At 37.1% G+C, this 26,387-nt stretch overlaps 1 protein-coding gene across 11 annotated transcripts in view; it reads left to right on the top strand.

The window, feature by feature from the left end:
• The window catches only part of RFX3 (regulatory factor X3), a 274,696-nt gene that overhangs the window by 39,208 nt on the left and 209,101 nt on the right, over positions 1-26,387 (top strand). For 3 of the 11 annotated variants that reach the window (XM_027616062.1, XM_027616061.1, XM_035723664.1), the window contains exons 1-2: positions 9,272-9,402; positions 9,696-9,769. The exons of 6 other annotated variants lie outside the window; for them this stretch is intronic. In XM_027616062.1, coding sequence (XP_027471863.1) covers positions 9,308-9,402; positions 9,696-9,769 — 169 coding nt within the window. In that variant the 5' untranslated portion in view covers positions 9,272-9,307. Of the gene's footprint in view, positions 1-9,271; positions 9,403-9,695; positions 9,770-16,188; positions 16,224-26,387 lie in introns of those variants that run through there. 2 more of the 11 variants (XM_027616068.1, XM_027616063.1) reach the window with 2 other exon arrangements.

Here is a 26,387-nt window from a genome sequence, read left to right as displayed (position 1 = left end):
AATCCTGCCATGCTCAACAAGAACTTCACTGCTTTTTTTACATTAAGAAGAAACCAATTTTGGTCCTACCTGGAGCAAAATCTTCAATATCAGACCCACTTTCAGGAAGAAAACTGTTTAGAGTTCCAAGTAGGAAACCACATGTGAAGCAGAAGTTATTAAGTATCTTCAGATCTTAACTCCTGGAGAAACACCCTGTTATTGAAAGGAAGTAAGTGTTTACTTAAGAGTTCAGTGTGACACATGCATTATTTTCTTGCAATTTATGGGCAGTAAACTGTCATTTTGTTTTACTTTAATTAGCGTAATTGTCTTAGGTTCCCTTCTGACCTGTGCTTACCCCCTATCCCACCTCCTCCCACCCCCAGCTAACACAAGTCAGCTAAATCCCTTAGCTAGCTTGCAGGATCTTGTATCTCATTGAGTAACTGGTTAACATTTTGGAACAGTGACCAGCATTAAGTGCTACCTCTTTGTCAGGCACTGGGGTAAGTACCTTCTATGTAGAAGAACTTCATTGTCACACCATCTCTCCAAGGGAAGTAGGTACTACAGATCTATGATCTCTTACATACGCTTCTGAATTTCAAAAGGCTTTGAAAATCACTAGTTTCCCGAAGTTTGGAGCAAAGTTAATGTAGCTGCAGGACCTGAATGGGATGAGATAAGGCTACTTAAGGGTCTTTATTTATTTCACAAATTGAACATTCATCCATTTAGCTGCAGAAATGTCAATGTGTATGATTGTATGATTAAGTGTTGCTGCCCTAGGTACACCTGAGGTGTTACATATATATGGTATTACTTTCCAAAATTAAGGAAAAATTCTGAGACATGTGACCTATCAGGCCCAGGGGCTTAACATAGGGGGTTGTGAACCTGTTTCATTATGCCATTTTGTAGAAGAGAATTTAGAAGATATTGAGTAAATTGCCAAGGTTTAAATGGTATGTTATGATGTTAAATAAATTACTCAGGTAATGCATGGTAGAGCCAAATTTAAATGCAGCAGTCTTACTCTTAAACCACATGCTGTTTTGCTACTCACTTGCAGAGGCAAGACTGAGCTTAGTTGACACCAGTCTTGAGTTGACACAATTGCTCATCTTTGCTAACAGAGGAAGACCTATATCTGGATTTCTGTGATGGAAGATAATCCTCTTATAATTTGTATTTGGGTGTGGACTGTTAGGCTTTTCTACATATTTTGGGTATAGATGTGTCTCATCATAGAATTTCCCTAAGTATAATGGAGCCCAGCCACAAAGGTCTGTCTCAGGTCAAGGTAGAAAACTCTCTGGTTCCTCCCTTGTCACTCTTCATTATTTTATGTTATTTGTATCTCAGTGTTGGAAATTGCTTGTTTTGACTGCACTCAACACATAATTATTTAATGCCTGCTGTGTAGTAGGCTAGAAATATAACACTGAACAAGAAAATCATGGTCCCTCACCAGGGACACTATTGTCTGTGTAGGTGGGCTAGTTCTTGGTGGGGTATCCATGTTAGAGCACACTTTACCATCTGTGGACCCAAATGACATTATAACCTCTCCCCCTCTCCAATCACTGTGACCTCCAAAATGGCCCCAAAGGTTTCAGTTCACAGGTGGAGGACAGGGTAGTGGTATATCTGGATGACATTCACACTTTCAGCCCTGAGGATAACAGCTGCCCACTCACCCATCTACTATCCAAGTTGAATAATTGATTTTAAGCATTTGTTTTTTCTAGACTCCTGGCTTCATGCAAAGTAAACAGAACTGAGAGATCTGCAAAGCAAATCACTAAACTGCTTACACTTCGGCACAATGGCCAAACTGAAAAGCAAGATTAGTTGTGGGTAATCTTACCCATGGCTAATTGAGAATTCTCATTATACCGTGTAAATAATGAGGATAAGTTAATAACCAACCAAGTTAACATACCATGTGATGCTGGATTTCTTTGAACTGTAGAATCAAATCAAGCCAGGACTTTATATATGCAAGTTATTTCTCACATATAATATAGCACACTTATGTCAGGTGTATTCTCTAGTGCTTAAACATTCCTGCTTCACTTTCTTTTCTAAGTGACATTTTAAAAGAAATTACAACAATAATTTGCGAGTGGAGATAATCCTATGAAGGGTTTCTGATTTTTAATTTGTCATTTGAAAGAGGAATAAATGTAAATTTTCATTCAGTATCCATATCAAGTGCTTTTTAATCTGTATTTTATAGTAAAAGTAATGTTTGAAAGTCAACAGAACCTCATGCTTATGATAGTTGAGGTTATTTTAAGTGAAAATTATTGTATTATGATTACAAAAATTAAGCTTAATGTAAAACATTCAGAAATTACGGAAAGGTACAGAGAGGAAAGTTAAAAAAAAAAATCACCATTCTGTTCAAAGATGACATCACATCTGCTCACAAGATCACTGTCCTATCTTCTCAGGATTCGTCTCCTAGTGGATTGGTTCTCACTCTGGCATTCTTGTTTGTACTTCTGCTCACACATGTGCACACCCTCTCTCCCTTCAAATACAAAAATATGTGCACTTCCTCTTAAAAACTGGGTCATACAATTTTTTTTAACTTTGACACTCACTGGCATTTTTTTCATAGTAAATAACATTTTAGTGCCATTGTATGAATATTTATTTAAACAATTCTTTAGCTAGCATTTAGGTAGTATCCTAGAGTTTGGTGTTACAATTAATTATTGTGTATACTTTTTTGTTCAACATTCAGTTTCCTTTATATATGAGTTGTTAGGAATAGAATTACTGGGTAGAAGCCTGAGTATAGCTTGCATGTTTTTTTTTTTTGAACTACCAGATTGCTGTCTAGAAAGCTCATGCCATTCTATACTCTCAAGAATAGTGGTTTTTTTTAAGAATAGGTATTTATTTATTTGAGAGTGCGTGCGCACACACATGACGTGTGAGTGTGAGGGCATGAGCAGGGAAGGGGAGGGGCAGAGGGAGAGGGAGGAAGAGAATCCTAAGCCGACTCCACACTGAGCATGGAGCCTGACCAGGGAGCCTGAACAGGGGGCCGGGGGCTCGATTTCATGACTTTGTGATAATGACCGGAACTGAAATCAAGAGTAAGATGCTTAATGGACTGAGCCACCCAGGTGCCCCAAGAATAGTGTTTTAATGTTTTGTTTCTTTGCATGCTCTCTGACACTGGGTGTGATTAATCTTTGTAATTTTTTTTTGTATTTTTGCCAGTCCTGTAGTTTAAAAAAATGTCTCACTTGAATTTGTGTTCCTTTGATTATTAATGACAAATTTTTTAAAAGTATATTTACTAGTCATTTGCATTTTTTCTGTTGATTGTCCATTTGTATTGTTAACTCATTTTCCTGTTGATCATTGTCTTTTCTTCCTTTTTTTAAATTTCAAGATTTCTTCATAATATAAGGATATGGATTTTTACTTGTCATTCATACTGTCCATATTGTGCCATTTAAAAACTTTTGCTATTGTGGGGAGTTTGTTTTAGGGACGTTTTGGCGTGTAAATATATCACTTTTTCTTTTTTTCCATTTGGTACTCCCACATTATGATATGACCATTGTAACCCATAACGTCTCAGTAGATGGATTAAAGATTAGATGTTTAAGAAAAGGAAGGTACTTTTCAGATGGGAAACCATTTTGCAGATGAGGAAGGTGATGGATTGCTCATGTTAATTAGATATGTTTGCTGTGATTACAGTTTCAGTATAGCTGTATATAAAAATAGAGATTGTGTGAGAGAGATACCTTGATATAGTTGACTCACTTTAAAGCCAGATAGCCCTGACTTTGTTTTTAATTTGACAACAAGTATTTGTCATGTGCCTCTTATACTTTAAACATTCATAATAGGTTTTCCACTTACTAGTTGTGTGACCATGAGCAAGTTCCTTAAAGTATTGAACTTCTTGACTCATTTTATTTATTTGTAAAAGAGGGATGATACCTACCTTGTTGAATTATTATAAGGGTTAGTTATGGTTTACCTAGCAACACCTGGCATATAATTAGGCAACAATAAACCATGGTTATTATTAGTGTCCTTATTTTTCATAGTAAAACAATGCAATGTAATATCAGCCCATTATGATGTATATTATCATTGCTGTGGTAGTAATTTAGCATATGGGATAATTAACTATGATTATTATAATTTTATTAATAGAATGGAGCCTAGCTAGGTTGACTGTACTTAGGATCCTGCCAGATAAATAATATATTTATATAGTATTTTAGTTTTCAAAGTTCCTTCTCATTTCTTGTCTTACTTGTCCTACAGTCTTACTATAGGATAGGCAGGGCCCATATAATTTTTCATTTTATAATTGAGGAGCTGAGGTTTTGAGAGAATGATTGAGTTGTCCCAGGTCATGTGGCTTGTAGGTGATTAATTAGGTTTATATTTTCCTTCTACCTATAATTAAGATTCTCTGTGAACCCAGATTGACCCTCAGTGTGGGAAGGAACAGAGAATGGAATCTGAGTTTAACTGCCCTGTTTTCCTTTAGCTTAGTCATTTTATAGTTTCTTGTTGCTTCTCTTCCAGTCATCTGGACATTGGCCTTAATGTTTTAGGTGTCTATTGCATTGATGGCAGTTACAGTGAGCCACACCTCTGGATATTCACACACTTGCAAAGTCCCTTCCTTTCAGTCTGGATGGAACCTGTAGCTTACTTTAACCAATAGAATGTGACAGAATTAAAGTTTTTCCAGGTCTGGACACAAGCCTTAAGAAGGCCATGTAGTTTTTGCATTTGGGTTTTTGGGACACCTGACCCATCATGTGATCTGTCTGGTTACCATCCTAGACAGACTGTGGAAAAGAGGCCACGTGGAGAGAGGGAGAGGCCCAGAGATGACACAGAGAGAGAAGCCCAGTCCTGCCAGTATTCTAGCTGAGCCCAGTTCCTGCTTGCCAGCTGGAAGCTGTCCTGTGAGTGATCACCAGCAAGATGAGCAGAAGAACTGCCTCGCTGAGCCCAACCCAAATTGCAGAGTTATCAGCAAATAAAGTGGCTGCTTTTTGAGCAGTAGGTTTTGGGGTGGTTTGTTAAACAGCAATAAGAAAAACAAAAGAAAGAGTGCCTGGCTGGCTCAGTTGGTAGGGTAGGCAACTCTTTGACCTTGGGACTGCAGAGCCCCACGTTGGGTGTAGAGATTACTTAAATGTGAAATCTGAAAGAAAAGCAAAAGAAATATAAATATTCTTGAAAATAAAAGTTTTTGCTAAAGGTTGTTTACTTTTTTTGACCGATTGTAATGGTTTTGGACTTACCCCGGTTTGCCAATAGCAGTGCTAGAGATAATAGTGATGAATAACTACTTCCTTTCAAGAAGCTCCTCTTACTCTGTCTTAATGACGTGGGTCTGGCTGATACTCGGTGATTCTCAGGTGAACCTGATTTCTGTGTGCTGAGTTCCTCCGGAGAAATCTCAGGAGGTAAGGTTGCTTCCTGTGTTCAGGTCTCTGAGTTCTCTTTGTCGTTGGATGTCCTACGCCCACTCTCTGGCGCTTTTGATCCTTGTTGGAACCGAATTGGATTTGGTCTAGGTCAGTGGAGCAAGACAAGATGAAATAGGCTTTCTTCTTCCCTTGAACTCGTTCCTGTTCTTCAGAAAAGACTCAGGAGGCCTTTTGGGGCCGAGAGGGGCTAAGACCAGTAGCCACGTTTAGTTTCGATCCTGCACTTACTACTCAACCAGAGAAACATCCTACAGTGAGGTGCTGCTCATGCAGTTTATGTATCCCTCTCACACATTAGTTTCTCTCCTATTTATTGCAATATACATTTCCCCCCCAGAAGTTTCCACTAGATACAAGAATCAGTGACCTAAAACTGTATCATTTTTTAAACACATTTCTTTTTGGTTAAAATGCTTTTTTGTGTCTTACATAAAAACAGGCTTAAAATAACGCAGAGCTTGATTGGCTTCCAAATTGGTTGGAGTAAGGGCCTCTGAGCCCTTGCTCTCCCCTACAACAGCAAAAACATGGACAAAACACCTAAAATCAGCTATTTCAGAATTCTGGCAATTAGTTAAAGCCAGCAAATGGACTGAAAATCATCTGCCTGAGAGAAAAAATACGGAAACCTGGAAGACAGTGGGGGTCTGTGACATCTTAGCTTGTGCTTCCTTCCATCTTTCCTCCTACCCCAGCTTGGCGGTATAGCAAAAGCTGGTAGCCTTGCCCACCATGGAGAGGGATCTGACCACTTCTGGAGACCCACTGAAAGCACCATCCCCAGAGCACAGTTAATATTTGGTCCAAACTTGTGGCTCCCTGGGAGAACTCTATTCTCAGAGAGTGGTTGGCTATTTGATTTGACTCAGCGCTCCGCTCAGTTGGGGGGAAGGAAAAGCCCCCCAGGGCTTTGCTGAAACAACAGCTAATGTTGGCAGCATCTGCACTCCTTGAAGCTTTTGTTTCAGTTGAGGCAAACCAGAGCCTGGCCAGGAATTCAAAAGGAAATCCTGGAGAATTAGCCAACCATAGGGAACTCTGAAAAAACTCCATCACATTCCTGGATCTCTAAAAGGCTGCACTATGTGCAATACTATGCACATTTCTAGGAGAGACCTGGGACGGGGGGGGGGGGGATCCCCTCTGATTTTGAGGCTCTGAGGAAGCAGGAAGTGGAAGCGAGGGCTGTCTTATCTGCTCCCTGGAGTCTGAAGGTGTGACTTCTCACAAGGATGCCTTTGACAAAGGGTGGAAGACGTTCAGGCAGGGCATTTAAGGAAATCTTCTGACTAACCAGTGGCTGACCATTAAAGTATACAGATAGGGCGCCTGGATGGCTCAGTTGGTTAAGCGACTGCCTTCGGCTCAGGTCATGATCCTGGAGTCCCAGGATCGAGTCCTGCATCGGGCTCCCTGCTCAGCAGGGAGTCTGCTTCTCCCTCTGACCCTCCCCCCTCTCATGTGCTCTCTCTCTCATTCTCTCTCTTTCAAATAAATAAATATATCTTAAAAAAAAAATAAAGTATACAGATAGAGGTGTGACTCCTAGGAAGACAGGCTTGAAAAATAAAAACAACTTAAAAAAAAAAGTCTAGCGGAAAACTCCATGGCCACATGCTTTAGGGAATATAGAATCTGCAGAATTAGTTCATTAAAGTGCTCAACTAGCAGCACCCAAAAGAAAAACAACAACAAAACCAGTGATTAAAAAAAAATCTTGGCAGGGGAAGCGTAGGTGGCTCAGTCGGTTAAGCGTCTGCCTTTGGCTCAGGTCATGATCCCGGGGTCCTGGATTGAGTCCCACATTGGGCTCCCTGCTCAGTGGGGAGCCTGCTTCTCCCTCTGCCCCTCGTCCCTCCTTGTGCTCTCTTTCTCTTTTTGTCAAGTAAAGAAATAAAATCTTAAAAAAAAAAAAAATCTTGGCAGGGCAATGTGGAGGATTCTGGTACCAGAGTTGTTAAAGTATCTAAAATGTCCAGTTTTTAATAAATGATGACACATGTAAGAAATCGGAAAGTGTGCCGTATATGCAGGAAAAAAAAAAAAAAGCAAAAACCAGCCATTAGAAAAATCTGGCCCCCCCCGTGGGGGCCCAGATATGGACTTCGTAGACACCTACTTTCTGCTATTATAAATATGTTGAAAGAACTAAATGAAACTACGTCTGAAGAATTAGAGGAATGTATGAGAATGGTATCTTACCAAAAAGACTATCAGTAAACCTAGAAATTACTTAAAAAGAACCATATAGAAATTCTGGAGTTTACAAGTATGATAACTGGAATGAGAAATTCACTGGAGGAGCTCAAGAGCAGATATGAGTTGGCAGAAGAATTAGTCACCTTAAAGGTAGCTCAATAAAGATTATTTCATATGAGGAGTAGAATGACAATAAAAATGAACAGAGCTTCAGGAGACCTGTGGGTCACCATCAAGGGTACCAACGTATGCATAATGGGAGGCCCAGAAGGAGAAGAACAAAAGAAAGAGGCAGGAAGAATAAAGAAATAATGGGAGAAAACTTCCAAGCTTGGTGAAAAATATTAATCTGCACATTGAAGAAATTCCATGTACTCTAAACCCAAAGTGATTCACACTTAGACACATTGTAGTCCATTTACAAAAGTGAAAGACAGAAAAATCTTGAAAGCAGCAAGAGAAAAGTACAACTTGTCATAAAAGGGATCCTCAATAAGATGAGTAGCTGACTTCTTATCAGAAACCATGGAGGCTAGAAGACATTTTCAAAGTGTTGAAAATAAGACTCAATTAGGAATTCTCTATCTAGTTAGTCTCCTTTAAAGATGTCAGGAGAAATGAAGACATTAAACCAACTACCACCACCAATAACAAAAACAACAAACCAAATCAAACAAAACAAAAACCTGGAGAATTTCTTGTCCTGGCACACCTGTTCTATAAGAAATATTAAGGGGAATTCCCCTTCAGGTTGAAATGGAAGAACAGACAGTAAACTAGAAGCAACTAGACAGTAATCTATAGTCCACATGAAGAAGTAAAGAGCATTGATAAAGGTAACTACATAGTTTTTATGAAAGACATATCTAGGAAAATACACATAAATGCATTTGTCTTTATAATTTTTTTCTCTTTTAAAAATTACACATGGCAATAATAATAAAACTGTATTGAGGGGCTTATAACATATAAAGAGGTGGTTTGCTTGGCAATAATAGTAAAAAGGAAGGGAAGAAAATGGAAGGATATCAGAGGAAAGTTTTTAATTATTCTTGAAATGAAGTTAGTGTTAATCCAGATTAGAATGTTTCAAGTTAAAATGATCCATGTATTTTCCAGGGCAACCACTAAGAAAATAAAAAGGATAGTGAAAGAAAGAACAAGGGGATGCAAAAGGCACATTAGAAAATATTTAACACCAAAGGAGGCAGGAATTGAGAGAGAGATTTACTGAGCTCCAAAATACCCCTGTAGAATAGAGGTTAGAGTGTAACTTCCATGTTAAATAATGTATTCATGTAATCTTTAAGGAAATGTTACCAACAGAGCATATCAGTTCATGGAGCCTTTTATGGGGCTTGATTTTGTGATACCACCAGACATTTATCAATAGATTTTTAAAATATGGTATAAGGAAAATGCACCAAAGTGAAGCCAGTGTGAAGTGATTCCATTAACCCTTGGTTCTGAAGTTGTAGCTTTGTTTCCCTGGAGATGAAACAGCAGTATATGGAAATGAGAGATACCCTTTATTTTGTTACTGAAAGCTTGGTTATGGAAAATTGAGTCCTTTTCCTTCCTCTAAATGCAGAAAAGAAAAGATGAGCAAAGGGCTCTGGAGAGCAGAGTAGATGCTGGGAAAAATGCATCTGGAGATAAAGGCACATAGGAAAGCACTGTTGAATGGAGAAATGTTCTGGGCAGAATATTTCAGAAGCCTTGAGAGGTATTTCTATCTCCGTTTTCTGTATATTGTTGATTTTGTTCTCCATGGGTGCCCAGCTTTGTGGAGATCTGATCTCATCACAAGCATTGTTCATTGCAGTGTAGAGCTGCCACAATTCTATTACATATGCCTTCAGAAAATAAAACTGATGTTTAGCTTTATGGTATGAAGACAGTTTAATTATATCAAACAATACATGTAATTTCCTTATTATAGGAAAAGTGATGAAATGGAATTTTCTTACTGCTGGTTTAAACAGTCATTTAAAAATGAAATTCTCAATCTGTTTTCAGTCCCAGCACAGTTGAAGAATATAGCACAGTTGCATCTGTAATGATGGCTCACTCAACTGGGAACATCTCTCTGGGTGAGAATAAGTAATATTTTTAAAGACCTCCCAGTAATTCCCATGTGGCATACCTCCTTTCCATTACAAATAACACATTTAAGTCATAGATTCCTTGAATCTTATAGAAATTAGTGTTACTAAGAGATTACAAGGATTAAAATTGAATCTATTCTTGTGAGACTCTTTTGTTTTCTTAAGCAAGTTATATTGAACGTTTCTAATACTTTTTTCTAGTACCTTTTTTGAGACATTTTTATTCTTAGTTTTTAAAATCATATTAGCCATTTTTAAGTGTGCAGTTCAGTAGTGTTAACTGTATGCCCATTGTTGTACACCTGACCTCTAGAATTTTTCATCTTGTAAAACTGAAACTCTATACCCACTGAAGACTAACTCCCCTTTTTTTTCTTCCCCTCAGCCTCTGATACCACTATTCTACTTTGTTTCTTTGAGTTGGACAACTTTAGATATCTCACATAAGTGGAATCATACAGTATTTATTTTTTTGTGACTGTCTTGTTTCACTTAGCATAATGTCCTCAGGGTTTATCCATGTTGTAGCATTTGACAGGATTTCTTTCTTTTTTAAGAGTGAATAATGTTTCATTGTATATGTATACCACGTTTTCTTTATCCATTCATCCATTGATGGGCACTTAGGTTGCTTCCACCTTTTGGCTATTGTGAATAATGCTGCAATGAATATGGGGGAGCAAGTATCTCTTTGAGATTCTGTTTTCAACTTTATTGGATCTATATCCAGAAGTGGGATTGCTTGATTGTGTATATGCTAAGTCTGTTTTTAATTTTTTGAGGAACTTCCATACCGTTTTTCATAATGGCTACACTATTTTACATTCCTACAAACAGTTTACAAGCATTTCAATTTCTCTATATCCTAGCCAACACTTATTTTTTGTTTTTCTCTCTTCTCTTCTCTTTTCTTTCTTTTCTTTTCTTTTTTCCTTTCTTCCTTCCTAACAATGGCCATTCTAATCATTCCTAGGTTCTTACTGCAAGTCCTCTTTACTTCTGGAATTCATATGATACCACATGAACATATTGCCACCTTATAAGACAGAGTTAAGCTGCCTTTTTTTTTTTTTTTTTTTGGTCTTTATCTCTAATTTCTAAAATTATAAACTTGCTTTAAAGACAAGTTTAGGGATTACTGTCACTGGATGGCTTTGGTCTTATTTCTAAGAAGTCCATAAATGTTACATCTGTAGATGCATTACTTTGATGTGTAACTAATGTGCTTCTTTGACTCTGAACATTGGTTGTCTCAATATCACTTGCCCTGCTGCATCTGCTTGTGAATCTTTCTGTCATCCATTCTCCACAGATTTCTTGCCTAAGTGGAGTTGTATTGCCAAAAGCTTTGCTTCAGTGCTGGTAGACCAGCTACCTTCCAGTGCCCTATATTTGATGATCCTGTCTAGCTAGACCTTTAATAGTAAGTACAGATTATAGATGATGTCTATGATTATGTTCAAGGCAACAGATATAATGCTTATGATCTGTCTAGTCCTTACAGCTGTATCAGTGTGAGCATTTTATGTTTTACAGATGTTTAGATTGATTGGGACTCCAGTGTTGTTTCTAACCTGCCTTTGATTCTTCCAAAGATTATACTGTGTTGTTGTAAGACTGGGGGGAAGGGAGGGAAACACATTGAATTTGGGAGCAGATCTGTATTCAAGTCTTGACACTGCTGCTTGGCTGAATTACACCTTTGGATAGGTTTCTTTTCCTCTGTGAGTCAGAAATCTCCTCTGTAAGTTGGATCGTGATACTTAACCTTTTATTTTAAAGGTGTTAACCTTAAAAACAAAACCACCAGTTATTTTACCAGCAAAAATGGCAAGTCTGGAGAACAAAGAAGAAGTACGTTTTTATGGAGGAAAGGGGCTGTTGGGAGGGCTGGTGTAAACAGAACGCCCACGGCAGTAAACTGGGACTTCCGGGTATCCTGGTTTCTCATTGGCTGGTCGTGGCTTCTCAGTGGCTGGTCGTGGCTTCTCATTGGCTGGGTTGTGCACGTCTCTCATTGGCTCCACTGTTGCCGGGGCAGGAAGAAGGCTTCCTCGCTCTAGAATAGCCGTTTGTCTGCAGGGTCTGGACACTTCCGCTGGATTTGCAATTGAGGAGGAGTGGTAGGGCCTGATAGCTACCCCCTGCTGACCTCCCAACTCCATTCTAAATGAGGTGTCCTTTAATTAATTTTCACAAAGGATCCATCGATACTGTGAGCTTGTGTTTTTAGGAAGTCTTAACTAAGGAGGCTATCACGTTAGGAATTCCCTCTTCCAGCGAAGGTGAAAGCATTTTCATACTCCTGTGGCACTTAAATGGTCCATATCCGAATCAGACCCTAAGGGAGTGGCACTCAGGCATCTGTTTTCATAAGGTCTCCACTCTGAAGTTTGAGAACCACCGTTCTGTGTTTTAGATTTTTCTATTTCTTTTACCTATTTTAACAGCAATGTTTGTAGTGACTTGCCTTTAAGTTTTTCCTAAGCTTCTGATTTAGTTTTTGAGGATAGAATCCTGTTTATTTGTACTCTCATGGCTGATCTAATATTTAATTAGATTAGCTAATTACACTAACAATAAAACTCCCCTAATGAGGTTTTGGAACAAATACTACTGGTGTTGGGAGTACATACAACTCAACTCTTGGGAGCAGAGCTATGAGGGACGCTCCAGAGAGTAGTCTGTAGGCTGTGAGTTTTCAGCATGCCCTGGCTATTTTTCATTGTGGCTGGCAAGGAAATGGAGAGCATGGTTTCATACAGCAAGTTGGGTAAATGAAGGTTGGTCAAGAGAGCTTCTCATATATATATTTTTCTATATAGGCTTATAGATGTCTCTGATTTATTTATCTGTATAGCCCTTAATGCAGTGTGCATGTTTTTGACTTTTGTTGGCTTGTAAGTAGTTCTCCTTGTTAGACATTGGAACTTGAAATTTGTTTTTAAAAACCTCCCACATGTTTTAGGTCAATATTATGGAGGAAATAGAGATCCCACTCAGCGGTTCATAGGGAAGATGTGTACCTATTATTGTTTATACCAAATAGGGAACTGCGTAGCAGCTGATACTTGAGTTGAAAACAGATGGGTATGTTCTTTCCTAGCCTAATACATATAGCTTTTGGTCCAGCTTAGAGTGCCTGCTTTGATTATGGGGAAATAGTCATATGTGGGAATAAGTCAATTCAACACATCATGATGGCCATTTGTACTAAAGTGCAAGAGAAATATTTGCCCACCATGGAGATACTTTAGCGGTTACATAAATTGATCTGGAATCTGACCTGCTGAATTGAAAACATTGGTCTTTGGCAACATTCTGGATGGAATTTTGTTTGAGCTGCTTTTTTAAATGTGTGTTTAAGTTATTTGTTCATCTCAGAAACGGACAAGGCCTAAATAGCCTGTCTCAATCAACTCTTGATCATCTTGTTACTGCGATTTGTAGGGTCATAGTATGGGTATGAGACATTAATAGAAGACTACCTAACCAAAGAAAATAACTATTGTGTAACAGTATCAGGATACTCTGACAGGTGTCCAGTTCCACTGAATATGTTTGTATATGGATTTGATACTGGTTAGCATTCATTTTTCAGTGACACAGCAGTCCAGTCGTTCCACTGAGAAAGTAGTAGCTGCTATAAACTTGATTTTAAAAAGTAATGAATGTTGCTTAAATGCTTAAGATAGAGTGAAGTCTTTGTTAGGATTAGGATCTCAGTCCACATATCTGATAGGCAGAGCATAAATTATGAGTCTGTCTTTAAATTCCACTTTGCTGTCTAGAGAAGCATTTATAAAAGTAATGAAAATTGTAATTTCATACAAAACCAAAGAAAAATGAGAACAAAAAATTACACAGAAAATAATAATTATTGAATAAGTTTTGAATGGTAACTACAAGCTAGGAATATATATGTCACATGTTACCATTTATATAACAGTCCTCGATAGCGTTACTATCTAGATTTTATAGATGGGAAAAATGGATTAAGAAAGCTGATGACTTGCCCAAGGTCATTTGACTGGTGGGTGGTGGAGCTGGGATTTGAACTGTGGTCTGTTTAACGCTAAGGCCTAGCTTTTAAATACTACTTTACACCTTAATATCCGGTGCTTTAATATTCCTGGCCTGCTTTCAGAAACTTCTCTCTTCCTGTCAATTCCAGAGATAACATTCAATAACTTGACAACAGTGACCTTTCTAAACAAATAAAGAGTGCTACAGAACCAGATGGCCCGAGATTATATTTTATTTTTCTGGCTCAAAATAAATTGCTTGCTCTAAGACTGATAAAGTCCAGAAGAGACCCTCTGTGTCCCAGGACTTCATGAGGCCACATGGCCAGCCAGTGCCCTTTATCATGAGCCAGTCACAAGTACAGAGCCTTAGGTCTTTATACTCTAATTTAGATTAGGGCCTAAGGAAAGGGCAAGAAGCTGCTTTGCTAAATGAGATCATTCTGGCCTTCAGTAATGGCAGTGCGTTTTGGTAGAGAGATTCAGAGGAATTAAAGACAGAGGCATACCACTGTCTGTCCTATTAAGTGGATGTCCACCAAGAGAAGGCTGATTTCTAATTTAGCAAGCTCCCAAATTAGGCATCTTTTCTTCAAGTAGAATTTTTCTAATAATTAGAAGTCTTAATCTTGAACATTCAAAATCTGAGTGGGGATCTTTTTGACAATCTAAGACAAATATGTTAGAAAATAAAAATTCTGTACTGGAAACATAAGTTACTGTATCACACATAAACAATGCCTTCACGAGCTCAATTGTACTCTGTGAAGTTCAGGTTTAGAGAGACCAGATTACACAGGGTGGGCATAGAAAGGCTTCAGGGATACATTTCAAAGAGCCAACAGTAACAGAAGAAACAGTGGACTTGGAGTCAGGAGGCCTGTGTTTTAGACTTGGCTTTGCCGTACTTTGTAAGGATCCTTGACCAAATGATTTAAGTTCTCTTGGTCTCAGTTTTCCCCTTTGTAAAATGAGGCCAGAATTGTATTACCTGCCTTATTTCATTACAGGGTTATTCTGAGAACCAAATGAGGGAGCATGTGACAAAGTCACGGTGATGTACAAGTGAATGCCGTGGTTATGGTGGCATCTCGTACATGATGGTAGCTGTCCTGACTTGTGGACAGGACAGATCTGCACTTGGAATTGCTCTGTGATTGATTGAGTAGTTTGCTGATTTGGGAATTATAATTTGAACAGATTTCAGAAAATTAGAAAAGATATAGCCAGAGGCTTCATATCTGTTCCCAAATACCCTAGCAAGATAAATAACCCAAAGAATATTAGAATGTTAGTGCTAGAAGGACCCTTGAAGATCATCTTACCCTCCTTATTTTAAGACAGAGGGCATCCTCCTAATCACATTTTTGTCATTTCTGCCATGTTTATGTGCATACAGAATAGCACTGTCACCAGCATCATTAATTGTAAAGGATGTCAACCGTGTCTCCATCTTGATAGACACAGATTTCTAAAAATGTAAAGCCAGAGAAGAATTCTGCTTGGAGATAGTATCATGTAGTGAAAAGAGCCTGGGCTTTGGTGTCAAAAGTTGGGATGCAGTCTTGATTCTGTCACTTACTAGTTTTGGGACAGTGGGAAATGTACTTAGTGTTTGGTACGGTGTACCTACTTAACTGTACTTCTTTACCTGCCACGTAGGCCACTTCTGTATCTATACCTTAACCATTTTCACAGGTGATTCTTGGGATCTGAGATGAGCTGGCTTTTTATATTATTTATACTAATGGTTCTTGACCTTTTCTCCCCATCTCCAACAAATAGTGATTCCTTAAGATTGCAGGGAGGAGTTGTGGCAAATCACAATCTTGGAGCTGTGAGTCAGGTGTAGTTAGAAAAGGCTTCCCTTTGTTGCTGGTTTAGGGACTTACATATGGAGTTGTTATTTTTAAAACTATAATTGTGTTGGGCCATTTGTCAAATTTTTGTCTTACATTATTGAGTTTCAATTTATCTGTGTTGGTTTTGCTTCTCTTAGGGGTTACATGTGTTTAGAATGCATTAGAAAGCTAAATGGGCAGTTTTTTAAATATGAAATTGTAAAATACTATTAAGTATACTCCTGTGAGAAGGTCTCTTCTAAAGAAAAGAGCAGAAAATAATGTTTTATCATTGAAAACTCAGTAAGAGCAAACATGGAGGATATTTACATTCCTAATCAAGAATAATGACCGTTGTGTACTTTTCAGAGCACAATGTTAGATTATTCCATAGTTTATATATTGATGATAATAGATTTGTTTCTCTTTGACTTACTAAGAATATTCTTTGAGTTCTTATTTGATATCCTAGAAATATACAAGTTCATCCTTAAATCTGAAAAGTGAAAATTCAAACCCAACTATTTACTACTTCTAGATTCTAATGGGACTGGATCAGAGAGAGAAAGCTCAGTAAGTAAAGAGAATAATCTACAAACCAGAAGCCTATGATTCAGTGTGAATTTTCTGTCACTTATCAGCATTTCATCTGTGGACCGTGTTTCTCTCTCTCTCTCTCTTGTTAATTAAATGACAGAATTTCTCCCTTGATCCTCTGTGACATAATTTCATTGTAACCAGTAGTATGTGGGCTTTCATGAAGTTGAATTTTCTTCACATGAATTTGTGTGGAGAGGCTTTACATCTGTCTAAATTTGGACTATACTAATTAGAGAATGGATATTACAAAAAACTGGCAGTCAGTTTTTTGAAATATTAATTTGGTTGTGAAAAGGCATGCCAATGTGTGGCTTTACATTTTTTCCACTTGTTTTTATATTGTCCTTCAGAACGTTTAGTATTTTGTAATGAAATTATGTTTTTGTGCAAAAAGAAAACAGTCGGGCAAAAACATGAGAAATGTTTTCAGTTGTCCAAGGCTAATGTTTGATTTAAATAGGTCTGGGTCTTCATGGTTGACAGCTACAGATAATTAGCTTTTTCTTCCTTAACAAAGAAAGCAAATGGAGCTGCAAGACATTCATTGCCTTTTCTGTCATCATCATAATACTGTATGTATTTAACTTGTGCAGTTCCTTAAATTGATTTAGTGCTAAGCTGCCTACATTACATGTAATAGGAGTGACAGGTGAAAGCGGCAGCACATATTTGCGTGGCAAACGCGAACAATGATTGACAGCAAAGTTCCTCTCTACAAGAAGTAGCAGTGTTTGGAGCTCAGAAAGGGCCAGATGCATATTTCCTAAAATTGTAGAGGAGGTTCACCAAATGAATTCTAAAAAAGTGGTTGCCACTTGGTGTATTTGAGTGTTTATGTTCTTGGCTTTGGGTTAGGGACACCAACGGACAGAATTTCACCTGACTGCCAAAGAGGAGGGGATTCCTTTTAAGCATATTATTATTTGTAATTTAAGATTGAGACTTTCAAATTGTAGATCAGATTACAATTTTGCACCCAGTAGCTGAAAATCTCCTTCAGCTGTAATCGAGTCACCTTATTTGAAGAAGCCAAATGATACATCTATTCAAAGGAGGATTTAAAGACTATAAATTGAAGTATGCTTAAGTGAAAATACAATTTTCACATCTCTGAAGTTTCATCCCTGGAAAGGTAGTCCTATAGGGCTTGATGGTTTCTTTTGGTCATAGTGGCTAAGTGTGATCATTTTTCAAAAGTGCTCAAAATACTCTGCATTTCCTTTGCTCCTCTGACACATGCCCAGAAGCTATGGTTGAAAAGACTCTTGGTGACTGCTCTATGACGAGCTCCAAATGCTGGTCTTCATCTTGTATCAGGGAAATGCTTTTTTGTTTGGGTGACACCTCCTGCCGTGTCTGTGGGGGTCGAGGGGGAGCCCTACGTGTCCTTGTACATGGGCAGCCTCTACTGGCCGTTGCAAAGAGCAGCACTGACATCTGTGTTTTTCACTCGAGCCTGGATATGATTTTATTTGGGCTCACCTCTCCCTTCCTTGGTCCTAACCCTCTTTGTTATCCCCTTTTAAAGACTACTTTATCTGTTGGATATTGATTTATAGCTGTTGAAGAGCTACTAGTCCAATGTCCTTGCCAATTAACTGATATGATAGATGAATTTGTTAGAATCTTGGGAGACGTTAAAAAAGGAACCTTGCCCTGAGAAATAATTTCCATGTAAGTGGTAAGATGGATTTCATCTTTTAATAGATTTTAAAATACTTTCTTAGTTGCATACCTTTGGGCATTTACTTGTGATTGGCAAATAAGCTCAATCCCCCCGAAAGAAAGCCTTCATTCAACGATAGATTTAATTAAAGAGATATTTATTAAATCTTTAAATTTAGGTATACCAACTATCTTAGAGGTTTCTAGAAAGTGGGTATAAACTCTTATTGGGCTTTATGAATATGGATACCTTTGGGGGTTGGTAGAGGGTCTAGATTTTTTTAAGTATACACAATTACAAATATCTGTAAATAAAATATCCAGGCAGTAAACCCTGGGTTTTTTTGGTTTAAGGAGTTGAGACTCATATAATATTTGACCTAATATCTTTGTTTGGGCATCATTTGACCACAGTAGTTAATTTCCACTACAAAATAGATCCACTTGTTGACATTTCAATTTTATCAGTCGCTCTGCTGGTCTCCTAGTTATCATTGAGTCTGTAGGCATTTTCAAACAAGAAATGTAGTTGAATCTTTTTGTATAGTCCCATGAATGATGACTTTCATTCCTTTTGTTTCCACTGCCCCTGGATTATTATAGGACAGTACTGGTACATCTCCTTGTTTCCATGTTCTTTGCCTTCTAATTCAACCCGTATAGCATAACCATGTGTATTTTGACTAAAACATTGTTTTTATCAAATCACATTTTTATTTATTTTATTTTTTTAAGTGGGCTCTGTGTCCAGTGTGGGGCTCAAACTCACAACCCTTAGATTAAGAGTCGGATGCTCTACTGACTGAGCCAGCCAGGTGCCCCTCACATCACACTATTAAAAAAAAACAAAATTATTGTTTTCTTGAGTAGAAGAGCTGAGTGTTCTAGAGGATAGACAAAGAAAAGAACAGTGGGCTTTTTTTGCCCTGGCTCTGCTTCTGGCTGTATGACCTTACGCATAAAAATAGACCTTCCTAGGCCTCTGTTTCTCCATTCTATAAAATCATTTGTTGTGAAGATTGGTTGAGATAATGAATGTGAAGTTGCCATTACTTTTACTACTATAGGGTAAAAAGACCAAATTCCTAAATCTGGAATTTGTTTCCAAACAGCTCCATTTCTGTACTATGCCTGGCGTATAATAGGTGTTCTTAGGTAGTTGAATGCTATCTTTCCCAGCCTTATCTTGTACTTCTCTCTAATCTTCCAATTCAGGTAAGTAATCTGTACTTTCTCCACTGAAAATGTTGTTCACATAGCCCAATCTCTCTGTCTCACACTCGTTCATTTTTTTCAAGCTCTTTGTTCAGGAATGGTCAAGTCTCTTCTATCTCATTCTCTCCACTTTGCTTTCTTTTCAACCATGGCAATCTTGCATTCTTTACCCAGTCATCACTCAACTTTGGTATATATAATATCTTGATTATTAAGAAAAGTGTCCATTGGGTATGGCTTTTCTTCCCTGGTGTATTGTAAGCTCCTGGAATACAAGAATAACAGCTTTGATTTTGTAGTTACTCTTTGAGGATATATTTTTTTTAAAGATATTTATTTATTTATTTATTTGAGAGAGAGCGAGAGAGCATGAGCAGCGGGAGGAGCAGAGGGAGAGGGAGAAGCAGGGAGCCCAATGCTGGACTCAATCCCAGGACCCTGGGATCATGACCTGAGCCCAAGGCAGATGCTTAACCAACTGAGCCACTCAGGCCCCGCCCCTCTTTAAGGAAGTTTTAATGTGACTTGTAATATATCCAAGTTGACATATTGATAAGTAATGGTTTATATTGTATTTGCCAGGAGATAAAAGTTTAGAACAAGGATTGGCACGTTGTTAGACATGAGATGCTACGATTCTGACAGACCACTAATATTTTCTGATTTATAGGGTAAAGTCTCCAGACGATCAGGGCTTTGGGGGATCTCCCTCTGGAAAAGAATGACCTACATGTTATTATCAGTTAAAGAGTCTTCTATTTTAATAAAGCATCCTGTAAAATATAGATACCTTCTTTAGTAAGCAGGTCTTCATATTGTAATATAGTTGCCTTGTGAGTATAAATGAAATTTAAAAAAAGGCGTAGAAATTGTAACGTTGTGAGAGAGAGACTGGCTTTTCCACTATACCCTTTTGGGGGTGTTTTTTGTTTTAGCATTGGCATTTTTATATATTCAAATCAAACAAAGTACCGTTCTTTCTTGGATAGGTAAGGTATCAGAAATTTCCACCAATGTGTATCTTCAGTATGTTTGATTGCTATATTTTTTATTTGGCTGTAGTGATGTGCAGTTTGCATACAATGTAATTCCCCAATATAAAGTGTACAGTTTGATGAGTTTTGACAATTGGGTTTAGTCCTATACCACTGTCACAATCAAGGAACAGAACATTTTCATCACTGCAAGAAATTTGTTCCCGTCCTTTTGTAGTTGATCCTCAACTCCATCCCCCGGCCTGGCGACCACAGATCTGCATTGTGTCCATTGTTGTCTTGTCTTTTCTAGAATTTCCTATACAAGGGATCACACAGTATATAGCTTCTGTATCTGGCTTTATTTAGATTGTAGCTAAATTCAGATTGTACATGAATCATGCAGATTTGTACCTTCTCATTGCTGAGTAGTGGTTCCCTGTATGGCTCTACCACACTTTGTTGATTCTGTTTACCAATTGATGGGTATTTGGATTGTTTCTAGTTTTTGGCTATTCTGGAGAAAGCTGTTAAGTATGTTTAGGAGAAGTATTTGGGCATATGTTTTATTACACTCAGGTAAGTGAATAGGAGACTGGAGTCCTATGATAAGGGTATGTTTAATTTTATAAGTAGTTGCCAATCTGTTTTCCAAAGTAGCTGTGCCATTTTGCATCCCCGTTGGTAGGGTATAAGGGTTCTAGCTGTCCGTGTCCTTGAAGGTACATGGGATTGACAGTGCTTTTAATTGCAGCTATCGTTCCAGTGACCTTGTAGTGGTAACTCATTGTAGTTTTAATTTGTATTTCTCTAAAATGACTAATGATGTTGAGCTTCTTTTCTTATACTTATTGGCCATTTGCATATTGTTTTTGTTAATGTCCAAACCATTTACCTATTTTTTAAAATCATGTGTTTTTTTTTTTTCTCCTTATTTCTTTTTAGATATATACATATTCTGGGCATAAATCTCATCAGAAATACATTTTGCAAACTTTTTCCCCACATCTGTGGGCTTGCACTTTCATTTTCTTAAATTTGTCCTTTCAAAGAACAAAAGTCTCACTATGATGAAGTTTGTTTATCAGTTTTTTTCTAGGAGTTTTTTTTTTGGAAGATGAAGAATAATGTCACTTAAATTGTTTCATGTTATCTTCTAGGAGTTTGTGATCTTATTTTTAGGTCTATAATACATTTTGAGTTAATTTTTATGTATGGTATGAGATAAGTTTCATATCTTCCCATACAAGTTTCCAGTTTTTTCAGCACCATTCGTTGAAAAGACTAATTTTTCCACTGAGTTAACTTGACATCTTTTATTGAAATGGCCATATATGTATGGGTGTATTTCTGTTCCAGTTTTTTTTTTTTTAAGATTTATTTATGTATTAGAGAGAGAGAGAGGGCACACGAGCAAGTACGGGGGGTGGCAGAGGGAGAGGGAGAGAATCCCGAGTAGACTCCGTGCTGAGTGCAAAACCCCACATGGGGCTTGATCTCAAGACCCTGAGATCATGACCTAAGCTGAAATCAAGAGTTGGAGGCTTAACTGACTGTGCCTTCCAGGCACCCCTCCAGTTTTTTTAATTACTATCTTTATGCTAGTACCCAACTGTCCAGATTACTGTAGCCTTATAGTCTTAAAATTAAGTGTAATATATAATTGCTACCACTTTGTCTTGTGTTTCAAAGTTGTGGTTATTTTAGATCCTTTGCATTTGCATATAAACTTTAGAATTAGCTTGTCAAAATCCACAAAAAAACCTTCCTGGAATTTTGATTGCAATTGTGTTGACTCTATAGATCCAAATTTCACAAAAATTAATATTTTAGTTATATTGGGTATGACGATTCATAAACATGACATATCTCTTTATTAAGTCTTCTTTAATTTCTCTTACTTATGATTTCTAGTCTTCCAGTTTCCTTCATATAGTTTTTGTTGTTTATCACCAAGTATATCATATATTTGATACTATTGTAAATGATTTATGCTGTAAATTTCAGTAGTATTGAAATACGATATGGCTGGTATGACTTTTTATATATTGACCTTATAAACTTGTTAATGTACTAAATGCACTTATTATTCCTAATAGCTTTTTAAAAAATGCCTTAGGATTTTTTGCATAGATAATCAAGTTGTCTGCAAATAAAGATGGTTTTCCTTCTTCTTTTCTGATTTGTCTGCTCATTATTCATCTTTCTTGCCTTATTGCATGGATTAGGACCTACGGTGTTGGATAGAAATGGTAAGAGAGGATATCATTGTCCTCTCCCTGATCTTAGAAATACAACATTCTATCTTTCACTGTTAAGTTTACTGTTAGCTGTAAGTTCTTTATAGTTGCTCTTGATCAAGTTGAGGAAATTCCTTTCTATCACCAGTTTGCTGGTAGTTTCTTTTTATGAGTATATGTTAAATCCAGATGATCCTATGCTTTTTTTCTTTTAGTCTCTTAACCTGGTAAATTACCATGATTGATATTCTAATGATAAAGCAACTTTGAATTCTGGGATAAATCCCATTTTGTCCTGATTCATGACATATATTTAGATGTCCCTAGGTTTGATTTTTTAGCATTCTGTTACAGATATTTTTGTGTCTGTTTTTCTGAGGAATATTGGTAGTAGTTAAATTTTCTTGTTTCTGTCATTTAAAAAAATCAGGGTAATCATGGCCTCATAAAATGAGTTAGGGAATGTTTCCCCATCTTTTATTTTTGGGAAGAGTAAACACCAACTGCCTTATGATTTGGGAAATACCGACATTCACTTTTGTGACTCTAACAACCTAATTCTTGCTACTGAAATAAGAAATATTTAATATAGGATAAAGGACATGTTCTTCCTTTCAGATGTTCTCCAACTGGTTGTTTGCAACTAAAACCAAAATAAAGCATAAACTAAAATAGCAGGTATGCTCATACAGGTGTTTGTAAAACTTGATATGCAGTTAAAAATGTAATAACTTTGGGTGTAAGCTTAATATCAATAAACCATATATATGATATATGATACTATATTTCATAGAGATGTTAGTACTTGATAGAGATGTTAATACTTGCATTTATTTTTGTTCATAAAACATTTTGTAAAGTCCCTTCTACATTCTCAGTAAGTCATGCTTTGTTTATATTTCTGCTTCCTAACAGATTTGTCAGTCGTAATTGTTATGTTACAGTGAATTGTTAAAAAAACTTTGATCTAGCAGAATATTGTTCTAATTGTACTTCTTCCTAGCAAGAACCTATTCTTTGAAAGTGCAGTAGTTCTTCCGTCATACCTTTTTAGATGAGAAGACTGGTAGATGTATTCCACTTGCTTAGTCATCACTTTTACTGACTTTACTGAATGCCTTTTTACGTGCTGGTGTCAAAAACTATTCTGTCTTCACCCAGTGCATGTTCTTTGAACTTTAGGATCAGGATGACAAATGCTTTTACTGACTAACACAGTATCTGTTAAAATTGTTTCAGAGGATTGGGAAATTGGATTAAATGAATAAAAATGAACTATAACATTTAATAAAGAAACACAAAACTCAATTTATGTTTTCATGCCATGAAAATAGTTATTCTCTATAATGTACTTTCAAGAATATCAAAATATAAACTTTGCTATAAGATTTAAAAACATTTGCTACATATGTTTTACAATCCAACTCAGACTGTAACTGCCCCCCAGCCCCCAACTCAGGAGAAACTCTATGCCCTGTAAATCACCTAGCATATTCTTTTTTTTTTTCTTTAAAGATTTTATTTATCTGACACAGAGAGAGCAACAGAGAGAGACAGAGAGAGAGACAGAGAGCAAGCACAAGCAGGGGGAAAAGTAGGCAGGGGAGAAGCAGGCTCCCCGCTGAGCAAGGAGCCTATGTGGGGCTGGATCCCAGGACCCTGGGATCATGACCTGAGCTGAAGGTAGACGCTTAACCCAATGAGCCACCCAGGTGCCCCTCACCTAGCATATTCTTGATTTTGTAACTATTTTACAACCTTTCATAGAATAATGGGATTTCAAAAAACTACCAGAAAAGTTTAAATTATATGAAATAGAATTTCATAAGGTGCTTAAATAGATCCTTTTTTCTTTTTCCTTTCCTAACAATCATGAACTTGAAATTTCTCTCCTGTGTAAATTTGCTAAATGCTTACCTGGCAGTAAATAACCACCTACATAATGACATAAGATATAAGAATCAGCAGCTATAAACTAAATCATTAAGCATATTATTGATACTTTGCATGATTATATTTTATGCAGTATTTCACCCCATGAGTTGTATTTACATTTATTTACTCTATGGAGTGATATAAAAAGCCGAGTTACAAATGACTTTGTTAAAGGCAGCAGCGGGACTGTTGCTATAACATGTATTTTAAGTGAATATTAGTGAAAGCAAGAAAATAAGAAAAAAAATAGTAAGTCTTAGGGATGGGTGGCAGAACTCACTGGGAGATGTTGGATTTTGTACATTACAATGACCTGTCATTATACAAGAGAAATCATTCTGTGGGAACGTTAGCTACATCAGAGTGAGAATGCAGTAGAAGCATTAGAAGGCATTTGTAGTTTCGTTCTCTCTTGCACATACAATAAAAATATATTGCTAGTTAGGAAATTGGTTAAGTGATACCTAAATATCATCCCTTCTCACTGTAGAAACAGAAGTGTGTATATTTGGAAATGATAACAAAATAGTGAGCAATGTCTTAGAGCTTTTTTGGATAATGGACTAGCCACTATTAGATTGTAATGTAATTAGTGATATACTGTTTAAAGACTTTTTTTTTTTTTAAGCCCCTAATAATCCTCTTAAACTTGGGAGGGTGAGAGGTAAGGGGTTAGCCCTTTGAAATCCTGCTTCAGTTAAGATGTACAGAGAAGGCGATGAATAAGTAACATGAATATAAAAAACAGCTTTGGTTTATTAGTTTCAAGCTTAATGCTAAGAAAAGTAAAATTGAGCATTAAAAGTTGTAATGTTATGTTTTCAAAAGTTTTAAGGTTTATCATCCTTATGATAAATGAATGAATGCATAAGCTAGAGGAAAAATGGGTGGATGTAAGAGTGATAACTGTTTCATTGAACAAGGACTTATTTTCTAAAAGTATTACATTTATGATTTGATACTATTAGATTATTTTGTTTCATGCGTGTGTCTTTTGAGGTATAAGAGTATTTGTGTTTATTTGAAACCATTTAGTCTTTAGTATAAATTGCTGAGATGCTGACTTCATGTGTCTCGTTATAAGATAATTTGGCATTTTAGAATAATACAATTTCATTTTTATTTTTTTATTTTTTTTAAAGATTTTATTTATTTATCTGAGAAAGAGAATGAGAGAGAGAGAGAGAGAGCACATGAGAGGGGGGAGGGTCAGAGGGAGAAGCAGACTCCCCGCCTAGCAGGGAGCCCAATGCGGGACTCGATCCCGGGACTCCAGGATCATGACCTGAGCTGAAGGCAGTCGCTTAACCAACTAAGCCACCCAGGTGCCCCTACAATTTCATTTTTAGAGCCCAGACTAGATTCAGTGTCTTTTCTGAGTACCTGATTGCTAACTTTGAGATTTGCTCAGCCCCTGCCTTCCACGGTCCTGTTTGTCACAGATCCTGTGACAGAACTCGTTTGTGCATTCATATCTAAGTTGGGTTATAAGCCCGGATAATGACAGAAGGCCAGAGGGATGTCCCAGACCAAGGCCCTTAGATATATAATCATCTTTTAAAAAATGAGAACTTCTTATAATAAGGTCTCCTCCCTATTATGTCACTACATAGTTTAAGATCGTGATTATAAAAGCAAAACATATTTTATAGAGAGGAAAGGACCTAATACCCGTATCTCACCACCTATGGAGAACATAGATTACCTTCTTTAGGCAATAATACTTAAAATATAAAATTGTTTTAGGGTCATTCTTGGAAGATGCTCTCTTTTAAAGATGCTCTTCTATCAAAATGTACCTTTCTGAGTAGAATGGGTAAGAAGGTGGAAGGATGAGATGGTGAATAATCAGGGGCTGAAATGATACTTTAGGAGAAGATTCAGAGGGAAAAGAATCCTTGTCACATTACTGAAGCAAAGACTGAGAAGCAAGACAAATGCCTGACCCTCATGAGCCCATCAATGGAAACATAAGGTGCTATAAATAGTGTTCTTAACCATGTCACATATCATTTGAACATATCACTTATAATTTGAAAAATGTATTTTGATTCTGACTGCATTTTGGTTAGCTTTTTGCACCCAAATGAAAAACAGTGTCTTTAGAA

The sequence above is a fragment of the Zalophus californianus genome, chromosome 13 (assembly GCF_009762305.2).
Source record: "Zalophus californianus isolate mZalCal1 chromosome 13, mZalCal1.pri.v2, whole genome shotgun sequence".
Taxonomy (NCBI): Eukaryota; Metazoa; Chordata; class Mammalia; order Carnivora; family Otariidae; genus Zalophus; species Zalophus californianus.
This window is presented reverse-complemented; position numbering and strand designations above follow the sequence as displayed.